This window comes from Pantherophis guttatus, chromosome 1, assembly GCF_059756535.1.
Source record: "Pantherophis guttatus breed Tessera chromosome 1, ASM5975653v1, whole genome shotgun sequence".
Taxonomy (NCBI): Eukaryota; Metazoa; Chordata; class Lepidosauria; order Squamata; family Colubridae; genus Pantherophis; species Pantherophis guttatus.
This window is the reverse complement of record NC_142063.1, coordinates 140,858,332-140,885,456: the sequence shown is the minus strand read 5'-3', so window position 1 is coordinate 140,885,456 and position 27,125 is coordinate 140,858,332. Positions and strand designations below refer to the sequence as shown.

Below are 27,125 nucleotides of genomic sequence, written 5' to 3'. Positions count from 1 at the left end.
ATATATTCACAAAAGCCTTCCAATAGTGAAAGAGAAAGTATATATGTCTTGGTAGAGTATTTATTTATTTCAAGTTTTATTTGCATTTATTTTATAAAATTTTATTCAAGACAAGGTTTAAATATAAAACTCCCCAAAAAATCCAAAAAGGGACAAAAAATTTAAAAAACACAAAATAATCTAGACATTAAAAAAAGAAAAAAGAGCATCAAAAAGCCAACACATATATTCATATTGTCCCCCCTAATTGAATACTGATTAATACTTTATCATGACATTTTGTTATTAATTTCTCCAAATGCTATCCTACATATCTCAGGTACAGTAGTCATAATCTGTACTACCCAGAATAACCTGCTGAATGCTAATAACATTCCCACTGCCACTTATTCGTATTCATAAGAATAAAGGTAAATGGGTAGAAGCAGGATGTCCAGATTTGGATGATGCAGAGACAAGAACCAGACAATTTCGGTGAGAATAGTTCTTTTCTCTCAAAATAGGGATTTTTCTTTCTTCTGTATCATGAATTACCCTGATTATGCTATTTCTCTTTGCTTTGCTCTTAACCATTAGACCAAACTGTCTATATATAGTTAAACTTCTGCTACTGACTTTGAAATGTTCTCATTTATCAATTTTTTTTAGAAAAAGTTATATGTTTAATAAAATAGGACAAAGAAAAATTATGGCAGCTAAGCAAAAAAGATTTTACACAACTATTTTTTATCACAATGGTTCTATTTCACTGTAATCATCTCTCTATATGTAGCCAGTTTGGTCTAGTGGTTAAAGACCAGGCTAGAAAATGGGAGACTAAGTGACTCTGGACCAGGCCCTCTCTCCGCCCAACCTCATATGGTTGTTGTAGGGAAAAGAGGAGAAAGAAAGTGTGTTGGATATGTTTACTGTCTTGAATTATTTACAAAAATAATAAAGGTGGGATATAAATAAATGAAAAAATAAATAACCTATGCCCTTAAGCAATTCATTCATAAGACCTTAGTAACAACCCTTTCCTCTAATTTATATTGGCCCGTGACTTTTTAGCAAGCCTAGGATCGGATACAAAACTGATTCCAAATGTAATTTTAATAAACATATGCCACTGAGCTTAATTTTTTAATACCAGAATACCAAAAGATTAGAGCTATTTAGTAAGAAAAAGCAAAAACAAAACCCTTCAAAACAAAATTCACCAGGTCTGGTTAGACCTTTTTGTTCTTGTATCATAGGATGTTGAATAAAAGTTTTAGAAAATATTCAGGACCACAGATTTGAGCTTCTTTGCATTATTCTACAGGCATCTTGGACTTTACTAAGAAAGGGAAAAGATACATTTTTTTTATTATCAAATGATTTGATTACATTTAAGAGCAGAATAAATCAGTTTTTTCTATGTCATTTCCTGACAGGAGCAAAAGACAAAGTCCAAATGTGAAGCTTCAATTAAGTCAACTTTTTGCTAAAAGCCTATGCATAGAAATCTTCTCAACTAATAATCAGTACCTGGTTAAAGTCAGATAAGTGTCAATGGCACTCAAGTAAAGTTAGGTTTAGTTCGCTTGTGACTACATAGGGATTCTAGGCTGATTCCTCTTTTCATTCCATACCCAGAATCTGCCATATCTTCTCCTATATTTCCTGTCCTCAGGATTAGTTCACTTCAGATATTCTATAGCAAATATTATTAGATCCAAACTCCATCAATGAAGCTTTTTCAATAGTTGCACCATCACTACAACATGATATGGGAATTGAAACACTTATTGGATTCTACCGCACATTGAGTTTAATAACAAAGAAGTAGAGCTGAAGAAAACGCATGTCAAGTATGCCATACAGATAATATAATATCAAAAAATGAAACACGTCCACTCACTAGACCTGTCCTTTTGTTACAATTCACAGAAATGTCAGAATATGTTTTACCCAAAAGAATAAAGTTTGTAAGTTTAGCATGAAATCTAAAATGCCAATGTCCATGCCTGAATTGGTTGAAAGAAGCTCCCAGGAACCTGCAGTATTAAAGGCACTTGATCACAAAGTCTTTTTTTTAATAGAAAAGAGAACCTAACTAAGACCCATTGCTGAAGACAGTAGAGGTAAATGCCCTTTATGTACCTGAGTTATTCTGTAGGTCAGTAAGAACCTACAGAAGACATGAAGAAGTTAAGGCAAGAAACTACTACTGTAAATATTGTTGGCTGTTATTGAAAAAGTATGGGTGGAATAAAAGACAGTATTAATGTGTGATCAGTTCAGCTGGGAAATTTCTTTCCCTGGTGTATATATACAGTGGAATGTGATGTCAAAAGTCAAAATATATGTAAAATATGCAAAATATGTTTGCATTTGTTTTCAAGGTTAGGAAGGATAGGCCAGACTATTTCAATGAAAACCTCCTAATTGATTTCCAGAGAAACATGAAATATACTCAAATGCTTTGACATTCAATCAATCAATTGAGGTCTTCTAGTCCAACTCTCTATTTATTCAGAATACTTTAAAAACAAATTTTAAACAAGGAATAATATACAGAAAACAGGACTGAAAAATTAACACAAAAGTAAAGACATGAGTTAATGCATTCATTGATTAACACACTAGAACAAAAATGTTAAAGAAAGTTTTTTCTATGATCCAGAAATCCATAAATTGGATGCAGTAAAATAACAGGGCTTGCTGCTAAAAATAGCCTAGCTCAGGTCTTCCTATCTTTTTTTTTTTCTTCAAGAAATCCCTTGCACAGGTTTTGTAATACAACATTACACTAGAGTACTGACAGATATATGACTTGGGGAGATATAGTATGGCCTTGGATAGAGCTCGTCAGGCCTCTTTGGTGGGTGTAATGGAGCATTTCCCTTAGCTTTTCTTAAAAGGAGCAAGTCAGCTTCAACTGTCAGAGGCTCACCAAAATGAGTGGAATGGAACATACCAAGTGCTCTTAATAATTTTATAACTCAATAATTTAGCATTGCCAACATTACATTCATTTATCAATAACATAATTATTCCTAGTACCATTCCAAAACAATAAGTGTCAGAAATGTTGATGTTATTGAAATGTAATAAAATCATTAGACACAATTCCATTTGTAATGGCCACTATTCATTTTCTATGACTTAGCTATATTGTAGGTTTCAGAAGGTTACTGAAGTTCACATAGCAATCTATGTGAATAATTAAACATTCTACCAAAACAATAACTTTTAAGACTACCAACACGCGCACGCACACAAAAACTTAAAATTTACAAGTAAGTGGAAGTTGAGAATCTGTTTGGACAGTTCCTTTCTCAAGGTTTGTCCCCCAAACAGCTGATTCACAGAAAAAGCCTATATTCAATAAACTAATATCCTGCTCTCCATGTTGGCTGAAACTGAAGAGTGATGTCTAGATGACAACTACAGTACTAGCACAAGTATAAACACTGGCACTATAGAAAAATATACTGATAGTTTAGTGTGAACCTTCTTGTAATTTGAAAAATAACTTCTTTATGCTGACCCAGAAAACAGAAACTAAGATGCCTGTGTAAACTGAACCATCACATATCATCCATATTAAGTCCCACTAATTTGAATGGATCTTACTCCTAATTAAATATACAAAACATAGAACTTGCCCATCTTTCAGTGGCCAAGCATTATCGATCAAACCAAGACACATTTTGGTTGTATAGATGCCAGCTTTCCATCTGCAGGAAACCTTGCAAGTAAGAAAATATTTAATGAAGGAGATCTGTGGAATTTCAGTCATGTTAAACTAACTTGGACTGTATAGTTCAGAAATTGTTACTCGCATAAAAGAGCTCCATGAAACACTTTAAAGCTATATGTGTGATGATTACTTATTTACTGGTTAGATTTATATTTAATCTTTCTTTCTGGAACTCAAGGAGGCATACAGAGCAATTTCTTTTTCTGTTTTTCCTCTCACAACAATCTTGTGAGGTAGATTGGTTTGAGAATGGCCCAAAATCACCAACTGAGCTTCCATGGCTGAGGGTAAGATAAAATCTGCATCTCCCTGTTCCTAGATCAATATCTTAATCATCACATCAAGCTGACTCTCAGCTGTATTATTCTAAAATAATTCAAATCATACTGTGGACAGATAAAGCTTGATACTGTTTTTAAGTTCCATTTTTGTGTACTTTCAAAAGCTTCATACAAAGTAGACATTTTTCCAAAAAGAACATTATTCAGGTCTAGATAGAAGTGCCAGGGGTTGAATCTGGGAATATTTTTCTGAAAAAAATATGTTATACAGCAGTTGCAGTTTTCAAACTACAGTCTACTTTTATATTCTGTAATTATAAGATACAGGTTCAAGGAATTCAAAATGGGGTGTTCTGACTTTTCCAGAAGTATTTTGACCCTCTTGTTTCAAACTCAAAACACTTCCTGAATGGTCAAATCAGCACTAGGATATTTCCAGTAAGATCATGAGAGCTATTTTCAGCTGAAAACTAAGCTTTGTGCTCATATCAGGCTTCCTAGATCAAAATTTTTCAAATTTAAAATATTCTACAGATTAATACAAAGAATCACCTTTCAAAATATTAATCCTTGTACATTTTGCACTACAAACCTCCCAAGGAAGCATACAACCTAACTTCAGAATTTATAAAGGTCTACTTTATTAAAAATAACACTCTGAAATAAAGGCCTATCCATAATTAAATATATTGTTTTAAATGAAGAAATCTAGTTAACAGCTCACAATCAAAACTTAAACAGGATTTATAATTTTTTTATTTTGCAGCCACATCCTATGCATAGTAATTTTAAATCAAATTCAGTCAGTGAGGTTTATTTATTTATTTATACCACGCCTTTATTGTTTTTTTAAAAAAATAACTCAAGGTAGCAAACATACCTAATACTTATTCTCAAATACTGTATAGGATTGCAATGTGCTTAATACTGAATATAAATCCATTCATATTTAAGTAAATATAGTTTTAGTTAAAATATAGTTGTTAAAGACTAGTTATTTGCTAACAATACGTATATACTGGAAATTAATATGAAACTATAGAATTTAATGCTTAACTGAATAGTTATTAGCATTACTTTAATATTCATAAGTTATATTAAATGTTAACTATGCAGTTAATGAAAATAATTCCATGTATGTGAATTTATGTAACCTATTTGAACACAAGTAGAACTTGTCAGAGTATTACCTAAAGTTGCTCTTATGCTGAGACTTTTATACATTCTTCAAGAAAAATTGAATGATCACAAACAAGGTTGTTTTTTTAAAAAATGATATCCCAGAACTTTTACCTAAAAGGGTACAACTTAAATTACTGTATTCAAACTATAGTGTTACACTTTTTTTCATAGAGCAAGTTGCTTGTTACTACATTCTAAGAGCTGAACATAAAATTTTCTTCAAAACTAAAGCTCAACATTTTTAAAATATGTATGCCCAACTGAACTCCAAGTAAGCTTTTTCACCAAGCATCTGACTTGTTCAAAAATATTTGTCTATATTGACAATTAAGTTAGGAAAGACACTTTTATCAATGAATACATGTTATCAGGGAGCATTGCTCTAGGAAGAATTGAGGGTTTTTTAAAAAAATTCAAATGATAAGCAAGGGAGCAACATATATGAAGCTGCAAGTTACTTGGTTAGATTCCCTAACCAAGGCCTACTGAGATATATGGGCCATCTGTGCACATATCACAGTTCAAATATACCTTGCAGGTATAACAATATAATCAACAATACAATATTCTCTTACTTTAACAAAACCATTAAAAATATCCCAGCAACTTCACAACAGAACCAACCAAACCATAGGAGCAAGATTTGGAATTGGAGTTTTCTACTTCTCCAACTTCAAATTAAGTCCAAACTTTGCAATGGAATCAATTTAATATAAAACACAAATATATTCCTTCAAATTAATAAGATTTATATATACACATAAGTAGACCCTAGGATTGAGGTAGGATTCTTAACCCCTGTATAGGTAGCAGTTCCTTTAGATAAGCATCTTTGAGTTTTAACTACTCAAATTAAACTAATGAATCCTTAGTAGAACACTAATGTACATAATATTGAGAATAAATTCTGCATTAAGTCCTTAGACATTGATACATTAATTCACAAAATAAACAATAATAAATAGATGTAATGTTATTTTGCTTATACGTAACCATAAAAAGGGCCTGGGTTTCAGAAGTGTCATAACTTAATAAATGCAACTGTGGAAGAAAGAGGTTCAAGAATTAATGTACTCTGATATTGTTGCAAAATACATTTCAAAATATTTCAATACCGCTTCAAAGCAAAATTATCCAAGTAACAGATTTAATCCATTTGCTATTACATAGCCTGAATCCAACTTCTCAAGACCACCAACAGTAAATGCTCATAAATCTTTCTACAAAAAACGGTGGAATAGCTGTCGGAAGGACTTTTCTATCTCCCTGCATCCAAACATCACCCACAAAGCAAAAAAAAAAAAAAAAAAAAAAGCTACCAATCTATGGCAGTTTGGGTTTCATTGGAAGCCATAAATATGCAAGGGCAAAAAAACAAAACAAGAAAAAAACCAGTCATGAAAGGCTTCACTGCACACAACTAGGAGCAATAATAATAATAATAATAATGAACACACACCTATCTACCTCCTATATTAATTCAAATGAAACAACTGCCCCCTCCAAACACCTTTCAATCTGTGCTTGCTAAAAATAAAACAGAAATCAAGGGATTACTTTTTTTTTTCTCCCAGCAACACACGAACCTCTTGCTCCCTGTGCTCAAAAGTAGAAACAGAAAAGAAAACGAGAGAAGGAAGGAAGGAGGGAGGGATAGATAGAGAGAATATCAAGAAAACAAACACCCTCCCACTATCCAGATCGCTTCGCCTCGGGAGTGAAATTGTGGGGTCGGAGAAGGCACAAGCTTGCCTTACCTCCCTTTTGCATATAGAGAGACCAGCTTACCTTGGCTGCACCCCACTTTTATTTCCTTTCCTGGAGCAGTGGAGAAAGAGACACACACACAAAGGGTAATAAAGGGGGAGGAGGGGAGAGCAGGGGGATCGAGGGGGGGAGAGAGCTGGTGAATTGGTGGCTGCTGCTCCTCTGTGTGTGTGTGTGTGTTGTGTGTGTGTGTGTGTGTGTTGAGGTGTCTTCAGCCAGGGCCAAACAGCAGCAGCAGCAGCAACAGTAGTAAAGGAGACGGAGCTGTGTTGCTAAGAGGCTTTTAGGTCTCTTTTCTCCTCTCGTCTGACGGCCAAAGCGGGGGAAGAAACTCTCCCTTCTCACTAGGGTCTCTCTGGGATCCTCTAGCTAGGCTGGGGGTGGGGGAGAAACTCAAATCTTCTCGGAGCTAAGCTCCCCCCCCCCGCAAACCAATTCAAGGTGGAATTAGTGCTCTGTCCCTTTAACAATATAAATAAAAGGTCCCCCCAGTCTCCCCCTTCCCTCTCTTCTTCATCATCAGCTGCTGCTGCTGCTGCTGAGGCTCTGGCTCTCTCTGGCTGGGAGAAAGATGGGAGGCTGTCAGTGCGCATGCGCCCCGTGGGAGCTCGCTTGGGTTAAAGGAGGGGGAGGGAAAAGTTTCCTCCCACAAGGCCCCGCGCCTTAAAAAGCGAACCCGGAAAAAGATTCCGCAAAGATGGAAGAAAGGGGGGGGGCGGAAGTGGTGGGAGGGGAAAAAAAATCGGCGCGTCGAGCGGAAGTGGGGGTGGGGGGGGGAGTGTGCGGAGGCGAGAAGGAAGAGAGCCTTGAAAAGGCCCGCGACGGACAGACAGGCAGGCTTGTTATGCAGTCAGGTTGTAGAATGGCCGTGACGCGCGTGCGCACTCGCGGGAGAGTTCGCACGGGAAGCGCGTGCGTGGTGTTTGCTGGGAGGTTTGAAGCGGTTTCGCTGAGGTAAAGGCTCGCGCCGGGGAGAGTTTCTGCGGTTGGGCCCAAAAGAGGGGGAAACTCGGGTGAGGGGGTGGGGAGCTGAGTAGAGAAGGGCCCGGTGAGTCTGGAATCCCGCGTCGCCTGGTCCTCGTTTTATGAACGGGATTTTTGAGAATGGCAAAGTTGGGCTCGCGGTTCCAAGGCAGCTCAAGGAGGCTTTTGAGGCGCCTGAGGGAAACGAGCAGACCGGTTTTTTCCCCTCCTTGGGGTTACTTCTGAGGAAACGGCGCTGCAAATTGAATCCGAAGAGTCGCTTCCTCAGGCTAGGATCATCCTGAATGTAGGTTTTCAAAAAAAGGCCCAGATTGAGATGATTGGAGACCTCACGTCCTGAGGGAGAAAGATGGCAGGTTATTTTTCGAGATCCGCCGAAGGCGATTTGCTCTCGTTTCCTGCTCCTGAGGTTTTAATATCCCTTCTCGTAGACCTTTTGATAAGCGACTGACTTGATGCTGCTCCCTCTTAGATAGTTTCAGGTGGAAGGAACTGGACGATTTTAGGATGCGAACCGATTTCACTGACTTGGGATGGCTTATATTCACCAGGCTGTAGCTGGGCTGGCCGTTTATTGAACTCTTCAAAACGCTAACTCAGCCATCGGGTCCCTGCTGTTATTTTTAACATAAAAATAGATACAGGTTGTGACTGTGCTGTGGGAGGTGAAAAAGTCATCTTCAGTGAAATGGGTGGCTAGATAAATGTGTTTAATAAATAGTTGATAAATAGTTAACTATTTAATAAATATGTTTAATAAATAGTTAACTATTAAACAAATTTATTGAGCCGCCCATTTCATTGAAAATTACTCTTTGGATCACTTGTAGTGTCAGCAGTTCCCCAATCCTATTTTTGTATTATACCAGGGGAGCATATTCATATATCAAATTGTGAAATGAAACTTTTACATACCTCCACAATTCTAGGGTAGGTTTTTTTTTAAATGCCTTTTGTTCACAAAGCTTATGGGGAAAAATGAAGCAGAAATGTTTCCTAAAAATGTAAACTCTAAAAGGTTATTTCTTTCATACTATTTCACTGATTGTTAAATTTATTGAGCAGACTATAGTTAACTCAAAGAGGTATCTGGAAGTTTCTTTTCACAATTTGATATGTGAATATGCTCCCTTTATATGATACAAAAATAGGATTTGGGAATTGCTGATACTAGTGATCCAAAGTTCTGTCTATGTTACATTTGAAAATGAACTCTATACTGCAAGTCTCGGACACCGAGTATTTTTAGCAGGTCTGTAAAGATAATGCAACCATGGTAGTAAAAAATTGTACAGATATTATGAATTGTTAGTATGGAATAAAGACTTCCATAATAGTAATGAAAAACATTGCTGTTAAGAATTGTGGGTACTTAAGCATTTTCTAGTAGTTACATGCATCTGACAGTAAACATCAAGATGCTCAGGCACCTCTGAGTAGCCTTTTATTTATCCTGTGGTTAATTGTCATGTCACCTACCACCAAGATTCAGATGTTAGCTTTCCATTGTACCTTGAAGACCTGATTTGGCCTTCAGGCACTGAGTATGCTAGTTGAGTCCAATATGTGAGGTTGGTTAGTCCCCCAACCCAGCTTTTTTTGGTGGCTTTATCATACTGTATTTTCTACATGTGTGTTTTTTTCAGGATTTTCCCCCCTTACAGCTATTTAAGTCATTGTTTTGACTTTTATGTTACAGGTAATCCTTGACATGACCACATTGTAAAAAGTGACTTATGACGGTCCTTTCATTTTCAACCATTATGGTGTCTCTGAGTCATGTGATTGCACATTGGGCACTTAGCAACAGCATGTGTTTGTGATGGTTGCAATGTCCTGGGATCACATGATCCTTATTTGCAACCTTCCCAGTTGGCTCCCGATATGCAGAATCAATGGGGGAAGTTGCATTCACTTAACTAGTGTGTGGTTTCCTTAATAACTGTGACAAACATTGTAAAATAGGTATTATCACATGGTGACACATCTCATAGCTTAGTGACACGTTCTGGTCCAATTGTAGTCGGGTCCTTACTGCTCTCTGAGCTTGGTTATTTTCTTGCATACATTTCATTATTCAAATGAGGTAACATCAAAAGTGCTAGTCAATTGTAGTCATAAGTCAAGGACTACCTGTGTTTTGTTTTCACACTTTTATCTATTGTTCACCTCCCAGAGTCACTCTGTTGTACAGCTTACAGAGGGCATTCATATATATAACAGCCAAGGACCTCACCTCACAGCCTTCAAGATTAGATTATGAAATTCATTTATACAGAATACAGTAGGTTAAAAAAAAGATATATATTAGAAATATACATGTACTTGAATAATTCCATTAGGCAAATATGTATAGAATTGTAGTTGTCTTATGATGACATGCTTTTTGTCATATTTTTGTTAATGCATTTTTGTGTTCTTTTTTCTTTTTGACTATCATTATCATTTTTATGTCTTGCTCTCTTTTTTTGTTACTAAACACCAAAAAATAAGCCTTCAGGATTGGGTTTTCAAAAGGCATGTGATTTTAGAAATAACAAGTCAGTTTTTGAAGAGAAATCAGGTTATTGAAGGGAGATTTGGATCTGAACATTTTTTACAACTGAATTTTAAACTGAATAATGTGTAAATTTGTGTAATGACTCACAATTTCTGTTTGTCTCTGTCTAAATGGCATTGCATGTGACTAACAGTATAGTTTTGTAAATTTTATAAATATTTTTGCTATTCTAGGTTAAACAAATAGGGAATAATTATTACTTTAAACATGAAATTAAATTCCGTAATATATTTTATCCTTTTAGAATGTGAACTAAAATGAGCAAACGGAAGTTGAAGGAAGATAGCTTTACAAATGGGGAATGCATTTCAAAGGTTAGTAATATTCTTACTAACAATTGTAACATTCTTACAATTTCATATTTAAATACAAGGGAAAATACAGCTCAATGATTTGTCCTAATAGACAAGTAACTTGTATAAAAGGGATTTCCCTAGCAAAGGGGACATTTTGCATGAGGGTTTTTGTTAGGAATATGAAGCTGTGTGCAATAGAGGTCTTCTTCCCATGCCTGGATATTAGATTTGAAGTCAAGAAAACATTCATAAATTAAACCCAAATAAGGTGGAGTTGGTACCTGTTAGTTCCAGTGGTGTAGCTCAAAGTTGACCATGATTGGGGGTCCTTTGTGATTCATGACTACTGTAAAGTCAAAGGGTAATGATAATCAGAGTCTTGTGCCCAGCTCTGATTGATAAGCCATTTGCAACCCAACCTGCTAGAGTGTTTTGTCCCCTCTGGGTTATTGTAAGTAACATTGCTGTACAATGAGTCTGCTTTGAAGATCACTTGGAAATTGCACTTAATCCAGAATGAGCAGCCTACATGTTAGACACTTAATACTCCCATCAAATTACATTAATTCTCTGTGCTTTACACTGGCTGCCAATAATTTTCTAGATGCAATTGAAAATGGTAATTTTTTCCTGCTATGCCTTTTCATTAGTTAGTTGCAAAACAACCTCCTTCAATTGTTTTGACATATCAAAAACCTCTCACCTGGGAGAAACTTCATTGGATCCAGCAATCCATGTGAGGGAGCTTGAGGCATGGAGATGCTTGTCATGACTGCATTCGCTTAAGGTTTATAATCCTTTGGCTCATCCTTTTGGAACAGCTGAGAAAAAAAATAGCTCTTTTGTCCAAATTTTAACAATTTACAGTTAAGAAAGCCTCGTTAAAGTCAGCAGAAGACAGATCTAATGTCTTCTAATGAGCTGAGATGCTTTTCTATGGTAACCCTGGCCCTATGGAATATTTTGGGCCTGGGTTTAATGAATTCTTTAATGTTTAATGTCCATTTACTGTTTGGAGCATTCTGTCGGATATGGAGTTTTTTCCTGGTTTAGATTTTGTGTTAGGTTCTGTCATACAGTTGGTTAATTACATAATTAATAGATGTCATTTTCACAAATACATCACCCAAATCTCAGGTCTTTCTAACTCTAAGAGCCTCCTGTTTCTCAGGAACACCTACTCTCTCATCTAAATCAGGGCTGTCAAATTTGCGGCCCATGGGCCAGATGCGTCATGCGTGGGCCATGCCCTTGCCTGGTTTAGCGAAGAGGAAAAAAGATACATCACATGATGACCCCGTGGCGACGTGAGCTTGACACCCCTGATTTAAATCAAACAGCAAGCTATAAAATAAAATCTTAAATCAGGTAGACCTAATCCTCCTCTTTCCTTTGCATCTTGTAACCACTTCATTTAACTCATTTTTTTCCCCTGCTACATAAGTTTAGATATATCCTGTTTAAATAGTGCACCAGTTATCATCAAAACAAGTATTGTCTGAAAGAAAAACATTCTTGGAAAGTCATTCATCTTAATCACAAACTTTTTCCCCAAAAATGTAGTTTCTCACATTTTAACATTTCTTTTTTAACTTCATTCCATGTCTTAACATAATTATTTTGAAATAACATATAATTCATATTTGCCAGAGTGACAATATTTTTCCTCAATTTTAAAGCCCATTTTATTCATCAGTTCTGTTTGATCTTCTTTTTTTTTTTTTAAACAAACTTTATTCGTATTTAAAAAAGAACATTTAAAACAATTATAAGAAAAACTGAACAAGTTTTTCTTAATCAAACACACAAATTACAAGTACATATACTATACATATATAATGCTCAACTTCATCTATCAACTACTTTCTAATGTTATATATACATATATATATATATATACACACGGTGACTTATTTCTTTCTATATCTCTCTGACAGTGCAGTTGTTTATTTACATTAATTTCTCCTAACTTTCATCTCTAAACATTCCCTCTCTCTGACTTATCCACTGGTACCAGCTATTCCATATTTTAAAGTATTTTGAATCTTCCTTATCCTGTAATTTTAGGGTTAATTTATCCATCTCTGCGCATACATAGATTTTCTGTATTACTTCCTGATCAGTTGGCAAACGGTCTATTTTCCAAAGTTGTGCCAACGCTAATCTTGCCGCTGTTATAATGTGGAGTATTAGGTATTTTATGTCCTTCCTAATATTCTTATTGATCATGCCGAGTAAAAAGACTTCAGGTGTTAATTCAATTTCGTGATTTGTTATCTCTAATATCCATGTTTTTATTTTGTTCCAGTATTTTTTGATTTTTGGGCAAAGCCACCAAGCATGGTAAAAAGTTCCCTGCGCTTTTTTACATTTCCAGCAGGCCGGGTTCACATTTGGATACATTTTTGCTAACCTTGCGGGTGGCAGATACCATCGGTACCACATTTTATAGTGATTTTCTTTGTATGATACTGATTTTGTCATTCTATAGTTATCTTCCCATGCTCTTTCCCAATCTTCTAATTGTATATTATGCCCTATGTTCCTCGCCCAGGCTATCATCTGCCCTTTGACCAACTCTTCTGCCAGATCGAATTCGAGTAAATATTTGTAGATTTTTGAAATTAATTTCCCTTCTTTTGATTCTAATAGTTTGTCTAATCGATTTTGTTTTAAATCTATTCCTTCTTCTTCTTGATCTTTTCTGAATCTTACTTTTATTTGCGAGTAGGGCCACCAGTCTATTCCTATTCCTTGTTCTTTGAGCTCTTCCCTAGTTTTCAATTTCCCCTGAACATCTACTATTTCTCTGTATCTTAGAATCTTTTGTTTTGATAATATGTTGGGGTGAGTTATTGCTTCTATAGTCGATAGCCAGCCGGGAATTTTCATGTAGTGTTTTTGTTTAATCTGTAGCCATGTGTTAATTAAAGATCTCCTAATTGTATGGTTATTAAAATGTTTATATATTTTATTTCCTGAACTCCATATAAAAGCGTGCCATCCCTTCATTAAATCATGCCCTTCTAAATTTAACAATCTTTGATTATCTAAGGTTATCCAATCTTTAATCCATAATAAACTGGCGGCCTTGTAATATTTATCCCATGCCGGGAGTCCAAATCCACCTCTACTTTTATCATCTTGTAGTATATTCAATTTTATTCTTGATTTCTTCCCTCCCCACACGAATTTTTTTGTTATTTTATCCAAATTATCAAAGAATTTCTTATCTAATTTTATTGGAACTGTTTGGAATAAATAAAGGAGTCTTGGCAGTATGTTTGATTTTATTGCTGCTATTTTCCCCAATAAAGACAATTTTAGTTTCCCCCATTTTTCTAAATCTTCCTTTATTTTCTGGACTAAAGTATCATAATTGTCTTCTTTTATTGTTGTCGTTTTGGCCGTCAAATTTATCCCTAGGTATTTAACTTTTTTAACTGTCTGCAGACCGGATTCTTTTACTAATTTCTCTACCTGTTTTGTTGTCATGTTTTTTGTTATCATTTTTGTCTTTTCTTTATTAATTTTTAAACCTGCTACCTTTCCAAATTTTTCAATCTCTTTTATTAATTTTGGTATTGTTTCTAATGGGTTTTCTACGAAAAAAACAAGGTCGTCTGCAAATGCTTGGACCTTGTAATCCTCTCTCTTGATCTTTAGTCCTTGAATTTCTTTATTTGCTCTAATTCTGATTAGTAAATTTTCCAATGTTAAAATAAATAGTAAAGGGGAGAGTGGACATCCCTGCCTTACTCCCTTATTTATTCCAAAAAATTTTGTTGGGTCACCATTCACCAAAACACATGCTTTCTGATTCTGATATATCGATGTTATCATTTTAGTGAATCTTTCTCCAAAATTCATACTTTTGATTTGTTGCTTCATAAATTGCCAGTTGACTTGGTCAAACGCTTTTTGTGCATCCAGAAAGATCAGTGCTACCTGTCTCTCTGGATGCACCTCATAATATTCTAAAACATCCAATGCTATTCTTAAATTGTTTTTTATCTGCCTTGTAGGCAGAAAACCATTTTGGTCCTGGTGTATTTTATTTTGTAATATTATTTTCATCCTGTTGGCAATTATACTCATGAAAACTTTATAATCGGTATTCAACAAAGAAATCGGCCTGTAATTTTTTATTAATGTGGTATCTGTCCCCTCTTTAGGTATTAAGGAAATATATGCTTCTTTCCATGTGTTGGGTAGCTTTGCCTCCATTAGGGCCTCATTATATATTTCTAACAGTATTCCATTTAATGGATCTCCAAATGTCTTATAGAATTCTATTGGTAAACCGTCTGTCCCCGGGGTTTTGTTATTTTTTTGCCTCTTCAGTGCCTCTTTTAATTCCCCCATCGTAATCTCCTTATTTAATAATTCTCTTTCTTCCTCTGTTAGTATTTGCAATCCCTCCCCTTTTAAATAATATTCGATTTCCTCCTCTGTTGCTATATCCTTTTCGTACAATTTTTGATAATATTGGACTATTATGTCTTTTTTTCCCTCTAGAGCCCATTGAATCCTTCCCTCATCATCTCGTAATTTCTGAATTGTTCTTTTTTCTCTTTCCTTCCTCAGCCTATACGCCAGCCATCTCCCTGGTTTGTTTGCGTTTTCGAAATAGTTTTGTCTTGTATATTTCAATGCTGTTACATAATTCCCCTGCTCTAATATGTTTAGGTTATGTTTTGCTGTTAACCAATTTAACCTTGTTTTTTCATCCCCTGGGTTTCTTTGTAAATTACATTCCCAATTTTGAATTTCTTCTAATAATTTATTATATTCTTTCTCTCTCTCTTTTCTCCGTTTTACATTATATGATATCGTGAGGCCTCTTACATATGCTTTGGTTGTATCCCATAGGTTTTGTAGGGAAGTGTGTTGCTTTGTGTTTTCCTTATAAAACCATTCTAGCTCCTTTTCTATATAATTCTTATACTCTTTTTCTTGCAGTGTCTGTGTGTTCATAGTCCATCTATTCTTCTTTCTCTGCTGGCCTCTCCACTTCATCGTTATCGGGTTGTGGTCAGCCCAATTATTTGGTAAAATATCTACTTCTTCTATTTCCATTATTAACATCTTAGTTACCCAAACCATATCCAACCTTGACCATGATTTATGCGGATTCGAATAATATGTATACTTTCTTACTTCGGGATTAAGACATCTCCAACTATCTACCATATCTAACTCTTCCACCATATCCATAAAGGTTTTAGGTAATATATTTTTTTTATTTTTGTTTTGCTGACCACATTCATAGTCTTTTCTTACATCTAAGATTGCGTTAAAATCCCCAATCAAACAGACATTCTCCATTTTTTGTTCTATAATTTTCTCATGCACTTTTTTGTAGAATTCTAATTGTTGACTATTTGGGGCGTATATTACTACCAATAATATCTTTTTGAGGTCAAGATTTAGCTCTACCATGACTATCCTACCTTCTGTATCCACATACCTCATATTACTGTCTATTCCTTCCTTAATATATACCACCACTCCTTTTTTTTTTTCCTCTGCCAATGAAGCGTATTCTTTACCTAATTTTTTATATTGTATATATTTAATATCCTGTTTTCTTATATGTACCTCCTGGAGGCACACAATGTCTGATTTTTGTTTCAAAATTTTTTTGTAAGTTTGGTGTCGTTTGGATGGTGAGTTGAGTCCATTAACATTTACAGATAGTATTTTTAAAGTCCGTTCCATTTTTTTTTTTTTATTGACTTTCCTGTTGTTTCTTCTTTATTTCTTCCTGTTCCTTTTTTTTGCCTCTTGTCTGCACTCCTTCCTCTTCCTGGGTCTCTTCTTCATCTACTTTCCCTCCTTGTTGTAGTGTTCTTTCCCGATCTCTCTTCTGTTTTCCTTTGATATTTCGTCCTTCCTCTTCTCTATTACCATTTGTTGCTTCAGCACCCATCATTTGGTCATATAGTTCTTTTGCTTTGCTGTGCGAGTCCACCTTGATTTTCTTTCCCTGCCACGTTATTAACATTCCTTCCGGGGTTATCCATTTGAATGGTATATATCTTCTGTTTAGTAACGTGGCCAGGAACCAATAATCTCTTCGCAAATCTCGTATTCTTTTAGGTACTTGCTTTAGGGTGATTATTTCTTTATTTCTATAATACATTGGTTCGTCCTTTGTTATCTTATATACAATATCCCTCACCTTCCTTCTTACAAATCTTATGTGTACCTCTCGAGGGAGTTTGTTTTGTCGTGCATAGTTAGTGTGGACTCGGTAAACTTCGTCTAGTTCATTAATTATCTCGTCTTTTTCTCTCTGGAGTGCCTCTGCTATCATCTCAGCCATTACCATCGTCAGATCTTCCTCCCGGTCTTCCGCTACGTTCTGAAAACGCAAATAGAATGCTGCCTTCTCCATTTCTAATTGGGCCACGGTGTTCTCAAGTTCCTTATTTAATCCTGTCATTTTTGTATCTAATGCTTCTAGTTTTTCTTCCGTCAATTCAGTTTTTTGTTCTATTTCTTTTATCCTTTGGTCATTTTTTTGAATGATTTCTTGTATTAAGTCCATTTTTCCATCAATCTTTTGAATGTCATTCTTGACTTCTCTCTTTACCTCGTCCATGTCTTTTCTGGATTGTTCATGGTTTCTGGTCATACACTCTTGCATTTTGGCCATAGTTTCCTGAATTGTTATGAGCGTGGCCTGCATTGTTGGCATATTAGGTGTGCTGGGTTGCTTGTCTGATGCAAACATTCCCTCCAAGGTTTTCTGTGTCACTGGGGAGGCCGTTGTTCCTGTTAAAAATGGTGTTGGCTTCTTAGCTGTTTTCAACGTGGTTGTGGTAGTGCTAGTCATTTCTTTCAAAATCTTGTATTGTTCTCCCAGTATTTTGTCAACTTTCTCCCAAGTCACCATCCAAATTTCTATAATTTCTATAATTCCTTTCTTTTCTTTTCTCTTTTTCCCCCCTCTCCTTATAAAAGATCGATCCAATAAGCCTTCTTTAAATAGATAAATTCTTTTAAATAATTAATTCTCTCTATGTAAAGTTATATATAATTCAGTTAAGAATGTGATAAGAATATAGATATAAATATAAATATAAATATTAATATTAATATGAGTATAAATATTGCTACCAGTATAAATATATATATAAATAAATATCTTATCTAATTAAAGACTATAATCAATTAAAGACAATTAATCAATTCTTAGTATCTTAATATCTAGTAATTAATTATTCAATAAAATCCACAAACATAAATTATTCTAATAATATATAGTAGTTAATCTATAGTAATTAATTAATTAATCGTAATATAATGCTCTAATAATAATACTTCTAAATCTCTATGTATTATAAATATTTTCTAAACTAATTAGGTATACTCTATATTTCTTAATTGATTAATTCCAATAAATAACATTAATATTAATTCATCTATACTTAAGTAAAGAAAATAATAATAAGTTGGAGCAGTGCTTTTCAATGTTTTTGTTGGCCTCAATATGTTTTCAATAAAGAGGAGAAAAAAAAAAAAACAAGTTCTTTTACAACTGTTGAAGTCTTTTCCGGTTACAGTATGGCGGCCTCTATTCTGCACAGTCACTGTATGTAATCCTTACTTTGCCAAGATTTTCTCACTCCTTCCGCTCAGGCAGCTAGCAGCGGGGGTAAAGAAAAAAAAAGAGAGTCCATTCTTCTTTTAATCTCCTCTGTTTAAGTTATTTCTCCTCACCTCCGTTTGTCTGTTTTAAAGTTTTTAAAACTTTCTTCGCTGCTCCGTATTTTGCCCCTTCCTCTTTGCTCGCCTTTTCAGTTGCCGCCCGGTTCCACTTTGAGATCTTCCTTCTTCACGCTGTCCCTCCGGAAAGAAAAGAAATGACTTCCGGTGGTGACGTAAGAGTCGTGGCGGCACAGAAGAGAAGCGCTCTCTCTCTGTTGCCGATTTTCCGAGCTTTGGTGCCTGTTTTTGGCGGAGACCGGTCCCGAAGAGACCGGGAATAAAGAGGGGAAGCTTTGGCGAGGAGAGGTGCGATCTCCCGCCGTACCGTAAAGAGCCCTCAATCCAGGCTCGGGAAGAAGTCGGCTGGCGCGGTGAGCACAGTCGGCCCGGAGACTCGAACGAGCCGATTGAGATCACTGGGAGTAAAGGAGGGAGTACAGTGCAGAACTGCTGAGGTCGAACAGAAACGGAACTAATTTGGACTATTAATTTTGGCGCAAAACCGAGGAGAAAGTTCTGTTTGATCTTCTGTTTTCATGTCTTTGTTAACATTTTTATCTTCTCTTTGTTGTTAAAAACTTGCTAATGCACCAAATTATTTTAGTATTCATATTAATGTTTCAATTCACTTTAAAGGATCTTACAAAATCAACACCAAACCATCTACAAAGGCCTTAATTTAGAAGTCTTTTTTTTTAATCTTTACTCCACAGTCCTCTCATCTTGTCTTATATCTTTATTCACTATTTCAAGAACCCAAATAAATAAGAGAGGAGATGGTGAGCATCCCTCTTGTTCTTTTTTGTATTTTACAAAGCTTTGTTAAATCTCTATTAACAATTATTTGAGCTTTTTGTAAAATGTAAATCAATGTTACCCATTTTATAATTTTTTCCGAAGTTCATATCTTCTGAAACATTAAACAAAAAAACCCATAATCCTACCCCTCTGAGAATGCATCTACGAAAATCAATGTGGCTTGTTTTTTTATGTAGCGCCAAATATTCTAAAATGTTGAACATATTTCTAAGATTATCCTTTAATACTCTTTAGGTAAAAAACCTGCATTAATCCTCATAAATAAATTTTTGCAAAATTATATTTAGCTTTTTAATGAAAGTGCTATAAAGCTTTAGAAAATAATGGCAAGGCCAATTATATTTCCACTTTTCTCAAATTCTAATACTCAGAATGATCAGTAGTTTTTTAATCTTATATAGACCTGGAGATGTATAAATATCTTTCTTTACAAATATTACTTTATAGGTACTAATAAATTATATTATTTTCTAAACATGCTTTTTAATAAGATCTAAACATCTTTGCAAGCCTCAGAAAGGAGAAAATTTGTATGTTTTAATAACATGTCTAAATATTTATAGGTACAAAAAATATTACGCGAAAGATTCTGTCACCTGAATACAAATGGAAAATTATTTGGACTTGAGCATCAATATAAGTAAGCAAAAATATTTTTTCCTTTGTTTTTGAGAGTTTCATAATGAATCTCCTGAGATTTGAACCTCGTAACCTTTAGAGATCTGTCCTTCCCCAAATTAGGTTGGATTTAGAGTTTCACAGAACAGAGTGCTGCAAATGTAGTACCACTACATTTGAGGGAAGAGGGATGTGATTTTCCTATTTTCTCTCTTCCTATAACTCTATGGCTGTTTACAAAAGAGGCTATGCTGCTGGGGATGAAGGAAAATAAAATAAGCAAAAATGTTCTTCTGCTCACTGAAATATCAGTTACTAGAATGGAAAGACTTGTATATTTAATTCGTTTTTGCAACCAGAAGGATCTCCCCCCATTTCTGATAAGGTGTTCTGAATCTAATTATATTGCCTTGTACAATCTCATAGACTTACTAAAAAGATAAAAACATAAAAAAGAGCATTCCTGGTGGCACATATTCAAGACATCAGATGAATATGTTGCTTTTCTTGAATTATCACAACAGTTATCATTGTGCTGTCTGGTTCTAATAGAACACTTCACTTGTTAGAATGGGAAGGAACACATTCCTGGAGGTTCAGGATCTAAATCTGAACCATCAATCAAATTAAATCTGTCAATCTAGGTAAGAGATAGTCAAAATCTGGGAAAATCAAAACATTCAGCAACCAATGAGGAACAAGAAGATTTCTCTCCCAGGTGGAATTTTTATAAAAGGTGAGGGCCAGCTCCATTTTCCTTTGCCTTCTTGTATTTTGGTGGTGTTGATGGATGCAATATGGTTGGGGTGGAGTGTTTGAAGACGCCATATGGAAAACAGGATCCCACTTTATTAGATCCTATCCCAAGTGCTCTGATTACATCTTATAAATTAATACCCAGTTTGTTTTATTAGTATTCAGCCTTTCTATTAGAGAAATATTTAAGAACTTGGTTTGCTGGCTTGAGTATTAGGAGTAATAAGATGAAATGAAATCAAGGGGTCTCTAAAGATGAGTTCTCAAAATGATTTGATGTTCCTGATCTAGAAGATCAGCATGTCTGACCCCTGGTCTCCCAATCACCCACTGATTCCTAAAAAACCTAGTGGCAGTGTTAGGTCATTTACAACCTGATCAAGCCCACAGCATTCATGACCAACATGACTCTAGACTTACTGTCAGCACAGTTGTACCTGCAAATGTTGCCATATATGGACATCTGTTGCTTAATAGCTGGAACCTAGTTGCTACATCCATTACTGTTAGCCAAGTAGTTGTCCTGTCTTGGAGGACAGCTCCTTGATGTTTTTTTTCTCTGAATGCTGCACTGAGTGACACATGCCCAGGAGCAACATGATCCTTAGTCTTTTATGTGATGCTAGCTTGGTTATAGATGAAGCTTTCTTTAGCAGACCTGGAACAAGTATTGCATTATTTATAAGCTTATTCAGTGAATAGCTACCACTTTGTTATGAACCCTTTGTCAGATGCAGCTAAAGATATTCTCTTATCTACAGTTCAAAAAAAAGCTCCATTTTCTACTCTGGATAAATGGTATATAGACATTCTCCTTCCCATTAAAGAGGAGGGTTTTTTCCCCCCCATTCCTTTCATTATTCGTACTCTTATCAATCATATAGTGAATATGAGTTATAAACTTGCCATATGATTGGAAGACATGTTGATGGATTTAGTAATTTTGTTGGGAATTTTCAGGTATTTGCTGAAATTTGGTTCTTTGGGTATTTGTATGTTTTAAAATTGTTGAATGATAATTAATTTTCCCTTGAGATGAAATTGGTATCTGAAAAGTTCCCTAGATATGTCCTTGTCTGAAGCTGAAATGTGTGTCTTTTCCCATAGACAGTTACTTGAGCTGATAAAACATACTGCCATTAATGGTGAAAGCAATTCTGTACTTATTATTGGACCACGAGGGTCAGGAAAGACTCTGGTAATACTTTTAAATGTGCTTATATTTTGTATATTAGATAATTGTCATTCAGAGCATTTATATCTATTAAGCCTTAGCTTTCCCCTTTTAATTACAAATTTAGTGAAGTAACCACTGATGGAATACAGGTAATCCTTAACTTATGACCACAATTGAGCCCAGAATTTCTGTTGCTAAGTGAAACAGTTGTTAAGTGAGTTTTGCCCATTTTATGAACTTTCTTGACACCATTCTTAAGTAATTCACTGCAGTTAAGTTAGTAACACAGTTGTTAAGGGAAACTGACTTCCCCATTGACTGCTTGTCAAGGTTGCAAAAGGTGATCAAATGATCCTGGGACACTGCATCTATCATAAATACATGCCAGTTGCCAAGCGTCTGAATTTTGATCACGTGACTATGTGGATGCAGCAACTGTCATGTGAAAAATGGTCAAAAGTCACTTTGTTTAGTGTCGTAACTTTGAACAGCCACTAAATAAAGGTTATAAGTTGAGGACTACCTGCAGTGTTTATTTGCAGAATTGATTGTTTCTTTAGATTTTACCTCCCCGCTTTTGCCCCAAGACTCCTCCAAACTTATTACAATAACTCTCAGAGATTTGTGAGGCAAATGAGGTGAAGAAGAGTCTGAGCAGAAGGCAGTTTGTGAAATATTCAATAAAATTCTTTAAAACTGATATCAATTGTTTTAGTTTATTGTTACATGTTCACATTTCACTTTTAAGTATATATGCAATTTTATGCAAGATAGCTTACAAAACTTTTAAAGTAGGATTATAACAGATATGATCAAAACTTTTTTTCCTCATGGAGCAGATGAGTGGTGGTGAAATAACCCTATAGAATTATCCATAATCCTGTAGTGTAACCTATAATACAACTAGAGTTTCTAACTCCTGTAATAGATAAAGAAATAGCAGACAAAACAGTGTGTTGTATCATGTCCTTTTAAACAGTGCTTTTTCACTATCACAAAATGGCTCTCAAACTGTCATCAGTGTACATAAATTGATATGAGTATGACATCCTCTCTTCCAGTGGGTATTACTATAACAAGTATTGTGATTTCTTTTGATTTCTTCATGTGTTCATTTTCTATTGAACAATCAATATTTCAGGTGCTACATGGTAGATATACTTTTAAAATATGCTTTTATTGAGAATCCGAAGTATGTTTCATTCCATATATGTAGAGCTATCAAAAAAGGTACCGTATTTGGATTCCATGCAAGTTTCTTCAAAGGGAAGGAAAGAGGATATTTTTCCAGGTTCCCCTCAGATACCTCTATCCAGCTTTCTGATTCTGTTTTCCAATCATCTGACGCAGATTTCAAGTTGCTGAGCTTCACTGGGAAGGGAATAAAAGAAAATATCCTATTTACAGCCCCCAAATTTCTGTTTTCCAGAGCAATGTGTGTAATGATTGCATCCCCTTTTCTTACAGTAGGCACCTATGATAAATTTCAGACTTTCATGAAACTAAGGGAGCCTCCCATTCATAAAAGAATCAGGGATCCAACCAAAGAGCAATAATTATTTCTGAATACTGACAATGTAAAGTATAAGTATATATATATATATACAATTCTGTTTTACTATAAATGATTATTCTTTTTTCTAGTTAGTTTGTCATGTCTTAAAAAAACTTTTGGAAATGAAGGAGGTAAAAGAGAACGTCTTGCAGGTACATTTAAATGGTAAGTAATATTTCTGATTATCATACTTGATTTTCTTGGAAGATTGACTAAATTTAGATAATGTATTAAGTAATAGGAAACAAGAACTGTTACTGCCATCTATGGTAGCAGGGATAGAATAATACATAATGCTTTCTAACTGCCATTTCAGTGTAGGATAGCTTTTTGAAAATTATGATTAGTTCACTGAACAAGTTGTTTTAGAGGCAACAATGTCTAAATCAAGACATGGCAGCATTCTAATTGTTGCTGAAATATTCCCAGTAGCTCTAACATATGGTCAGTAATGAGAGATGCAAGAACTGATATTAGGGAATTGCTTTGTGCTCAAGTGGAATTATTTCATGTGGTACTTTCCTTTAAGATGGACCTAAACACATCAAAGAAACACACAAACCCAATTTATGTCAGTGCAGTTCTGAACTTTACTTTCCCTGTTGCATAAACCTTGGTTTTTTTTTCTCTGTTTGAAGATAATGTGTATCAGCTAATAAGTGAAATCAAGAGAAAATAATATATTTCCTTTTATCTTGTAGGGTTATTACAGACCAATGGTAGAATTGCTTTAAAGGAGATTACAAGACAGCTAAATTTGGAGAATGTGGTTGGAGATAAAGTTTTTGTAAGAAAAATAAGTTACATTTAGAACTGCATATATTTTTTTTATTTATTTTAATTTGATTTATATGCCGCCCTTCTCTGGAGACTCAGGGCGGCTTACAATGCGTTAAGCAATATAGCTTAATATGGTAGTATGAATACTAGAATATAGCTTAATATGGTAGTATGAATACTAGAATAATGTACTAGGTTAGTATTAGAATAATTATCATTTTGAGATTGCTTGTGTAATAAGCTAGCTATTGGTTCTCCTTTTGGGTAAGGGGACAAAATAAATAAAAATAAAAGTCTTTCTTACCTAAAACAACATGGAATTAAATAATGACTATTGAGATAAAAATGTGTATTAAACAATACTTGTAGGAGATGAAGGATAAATTTTTCTAGTTGTTCTAAATAAGTTTGTTTTTGCCTACTGAAAAAAACTAACATTTAATATCATATGACAAACATCAAAAAGTGAAAATATTGAGAACTGAAAAAAATAAGATTGTCAGGAATTCAGAAAATGTAATGGATTGTATATGTTAAAGGAAAAGGTAGAAACCTGGGTACAAACCAAATCCCCACCAATGCTAGCAGGGCAGGCTACTATAAATAAACAGGGAGCAAACCCCACACTCACTAGCATTAGTGATGTTACCTAGTCGGGTAATGCCCAACTAGGTAACATCTTCAGTGCTAAAAGGCACTGGGGTTTCTACTATTGATGATGTTTACCTAGTTGTATAATGAAACATCTGCAAGCAAACAACCAAGCTCAGAGACCACCAAGAATTTCACAATTCAACCCTAAAATTCTAATGATTGATTTTTTTTCCCCATTAGACTAAACAACACAATTTATTGAGGGAGGGGCTAAATTGAACTTTTATTAAATTGTATTATTTAGAGCAAATTCCTGAATTTGTGATAATAAAATAATGAGAAAGGTCAGTTCTAGCTGAATTTTTTGTAATTCATTGCACCACAAAATTTGAGAATCTCAGTTTTATTGAAATAATGCAACTTTTTAAAAGAGGTGTCAAATTCTGATTCTGTACAAATTTGATATTTTTCATTTTTAAAGTGCTAAAATTATGAATTATTGTCAGAAATAGTTTGTTGTTGCCATCATTATTATTTAAATTTATATGCCACTCAACTCTGTGATTTAGATATTTAGATAACAGTCTATTTCAGCTATTAAAGTCCTTGGCTTTTTCCCTGCTCTCTTCCTGTGCCACTCCTGCTCAGAACGAAATATTCAAAAGCTGTGTCTGAATAGAATGATTGGTGTGCAAAACAGTTGGCACATCCCTAATGTGTCTCATATCTAAAAAAGAATTTCAGATGTTCTTGAAACAGAAATGAGGGAAAGTCTTTCTTTTTATAGCAAAACAAAATTAAATGATGCATGAGTCAATAGTGCATTCTTTGCTTCAGGATGATGATTGAAATATAAGAGAGTTTTAAGGATTCCAAAGAACATTAGTCTTAATAGTTTAGCTATTTTGTAGCACGAACTGCAGCTACTGTAATTCTATACATTTCCAAAAAATGTAATTATTTGTTCAAAGTTTTAAGTGAAGCAGATTTCTAGATAGCAGATACAATATTGCAAGTTTCCATTTTTCAGATTTTAATATACAAATCAATCTTTATAACTTACTTGTCTTTTAGGGTAGTTTTGCAGAAAATCTTGCATTTCTTCTGGAAGCATTAAAGAGAGGTAAGCATATTCCTTTGATAGTTAATAGCATAGAATGTATGGTTTACTTTGTCACTAAAAGGTAGAAAATTAAAAGGTGAGCAGAAATTAGATTGTACCAACAAATAATACAGTTTGTCAATCTCACCAAGAAACACAGACAAATATGTAAGAAGCAAAATAGAATGAGGATGTAGATAAAAACTTAGAAGGATTTCTAGAAAGTTATAAGATGTAGTTGATATTTTTATAAAAAAGGAAACCTTGGATATGTATGAATGTCTAAATGAGTAAACATTTGAAATAGATATGTACAGAAAAGAATAGACAAAATAGAAAATAACCACCGATGCAACAGCTTTTAGAAGTCAGTCAGTGGACTGAGTTAGTGTTGGTCTGTTTTTTCTTTCGTATTGTTTTAATGTATCTATGTTTGTATGTATTTTTTGTTTTGTGTTTACCTTAATAAAAAATAATATAAAAAAAATTAGATTGCACCTGAAAAACCTAGAAAACTATATAAATTTTTAACATTGTCTGCGGGCTAGAAACTGAAGACCACCTGAGTCCTCAAATAAGTAAAATGTACATCTTAAAAGTATAAACGTGCTCTTTGGCTTACTGAGAGGTAAAGTTTTGCACAACATTTTGCCAACAATGTTCCTGACATTCATGGAAATCTTGACTTTTTATTTGGTGACCAGGTTTACATCTTGTCATATTGTCTGGGATTCCTAGACAATCTGTAGACTTCAATAAAATGGTTAGTGTTTGGTAATATGTCTTCTGCCACTTATGTGCTGCATCTGTGTCCTTCTGTACTCTTAAGGAGAGCTGGGAGAGTGTGATCAACTGGATCTGAGAGGTAGTCTATACTCCTTTATGGAAGGGGTGTTTCCTGCTGTCTTGAATGAAGAAATGCAGTCCTTGTTTAGTGACCCTAGTTGAGGCCAGCAACCCAGTCATTATGCAAAGTGGTCACTAAGTGGAACTGTGGCTTTGCTTGTGATTGTTAGCTTTCTCTTGCTTTACAGAGCTACAAAAGTCATAAAGGCGAGGATTGGTTGTAAAATTACTTTTTCATCACCATTGCAATTGTGGGTGGTCACTAAATGAGAGTCACTAAAGAAGGACTATCTGCCGTGTATTCCTTCCCTGGATCCTATACTAGAAAATATACTAGAAAATTTATAAGTAATAAAGTCAAGATA

At 34.7% G+C, this 27,125-nt stretch overlaps 2 protein-coding genes across 9 annotated transcripts in view; one reads left to right on the top strand and one right to left on the bottom strand.

Moving 5' to 3' along the window:
• The window catches only part of MBD5 (methyl-CpG binding domain protein 5), a 174,272-nt gene extending 166,692 nt beyond the window's left edge, over positions 1–7,580 (bottom strand). For both annotated transcript variants that reach the window (XM_034424824.3, XM_034424830.3), the window contains exon 1: positions 6,979–7,580. The gene's annotated coding sequence lies outside the window, so the exon portion shown is untranslated. The remainder of the gene's footprint in view (positions 1–6,978) is intronic.
• A 27-nt stretch (positions 7,581–7,607) lies between these two features.
• The window catches only part of ORC4 (origin recognition complex subunit 4), a 31,588-nt gene continuing 12,070 nt past the window's right edge, over positions 7,608–27,125 (top strand). For 2 of the 7 annotated variants that reach the window (XM_034424802.3, XM_034424784.3), the window contains exons 1-7: positions 7,608–7,911; positions 10,746–10,815; positions 19,896–19,972; positions 21,814–21,904; positions 23,528–23,603; positions 24,140–24,225; positions 25,887–25,935. In XM_034424802.3, coding sequence (XP_034280693.1) covers positions 10,759–10,815; positions 19,896–19,972; positions 21,814–21,904; positions 23,528–23,603; positions 24,140–24,225; positions 25,887–25,935 — 436 coding nt within the window. In that variant the 5' untranslated portion in view covers positions 7,608–7,911; positions 10,746–10,758. Of the gene's footprint in view, positions 8,228–10,745; positions 10,816–19,895; positions 19,973–20,594; positions 20,687–21,813; positions 21,905–23,527; positions 23,604–24,139; positions 24,226–25,886; positions 25,936–27,125 lie in introns of all 7 variants that reach the window. The other 5 variants (XM_087881834.1, XM_034424792.3, XM_087881833.1 and 2 more) reach the window with 5 other exon arrangements.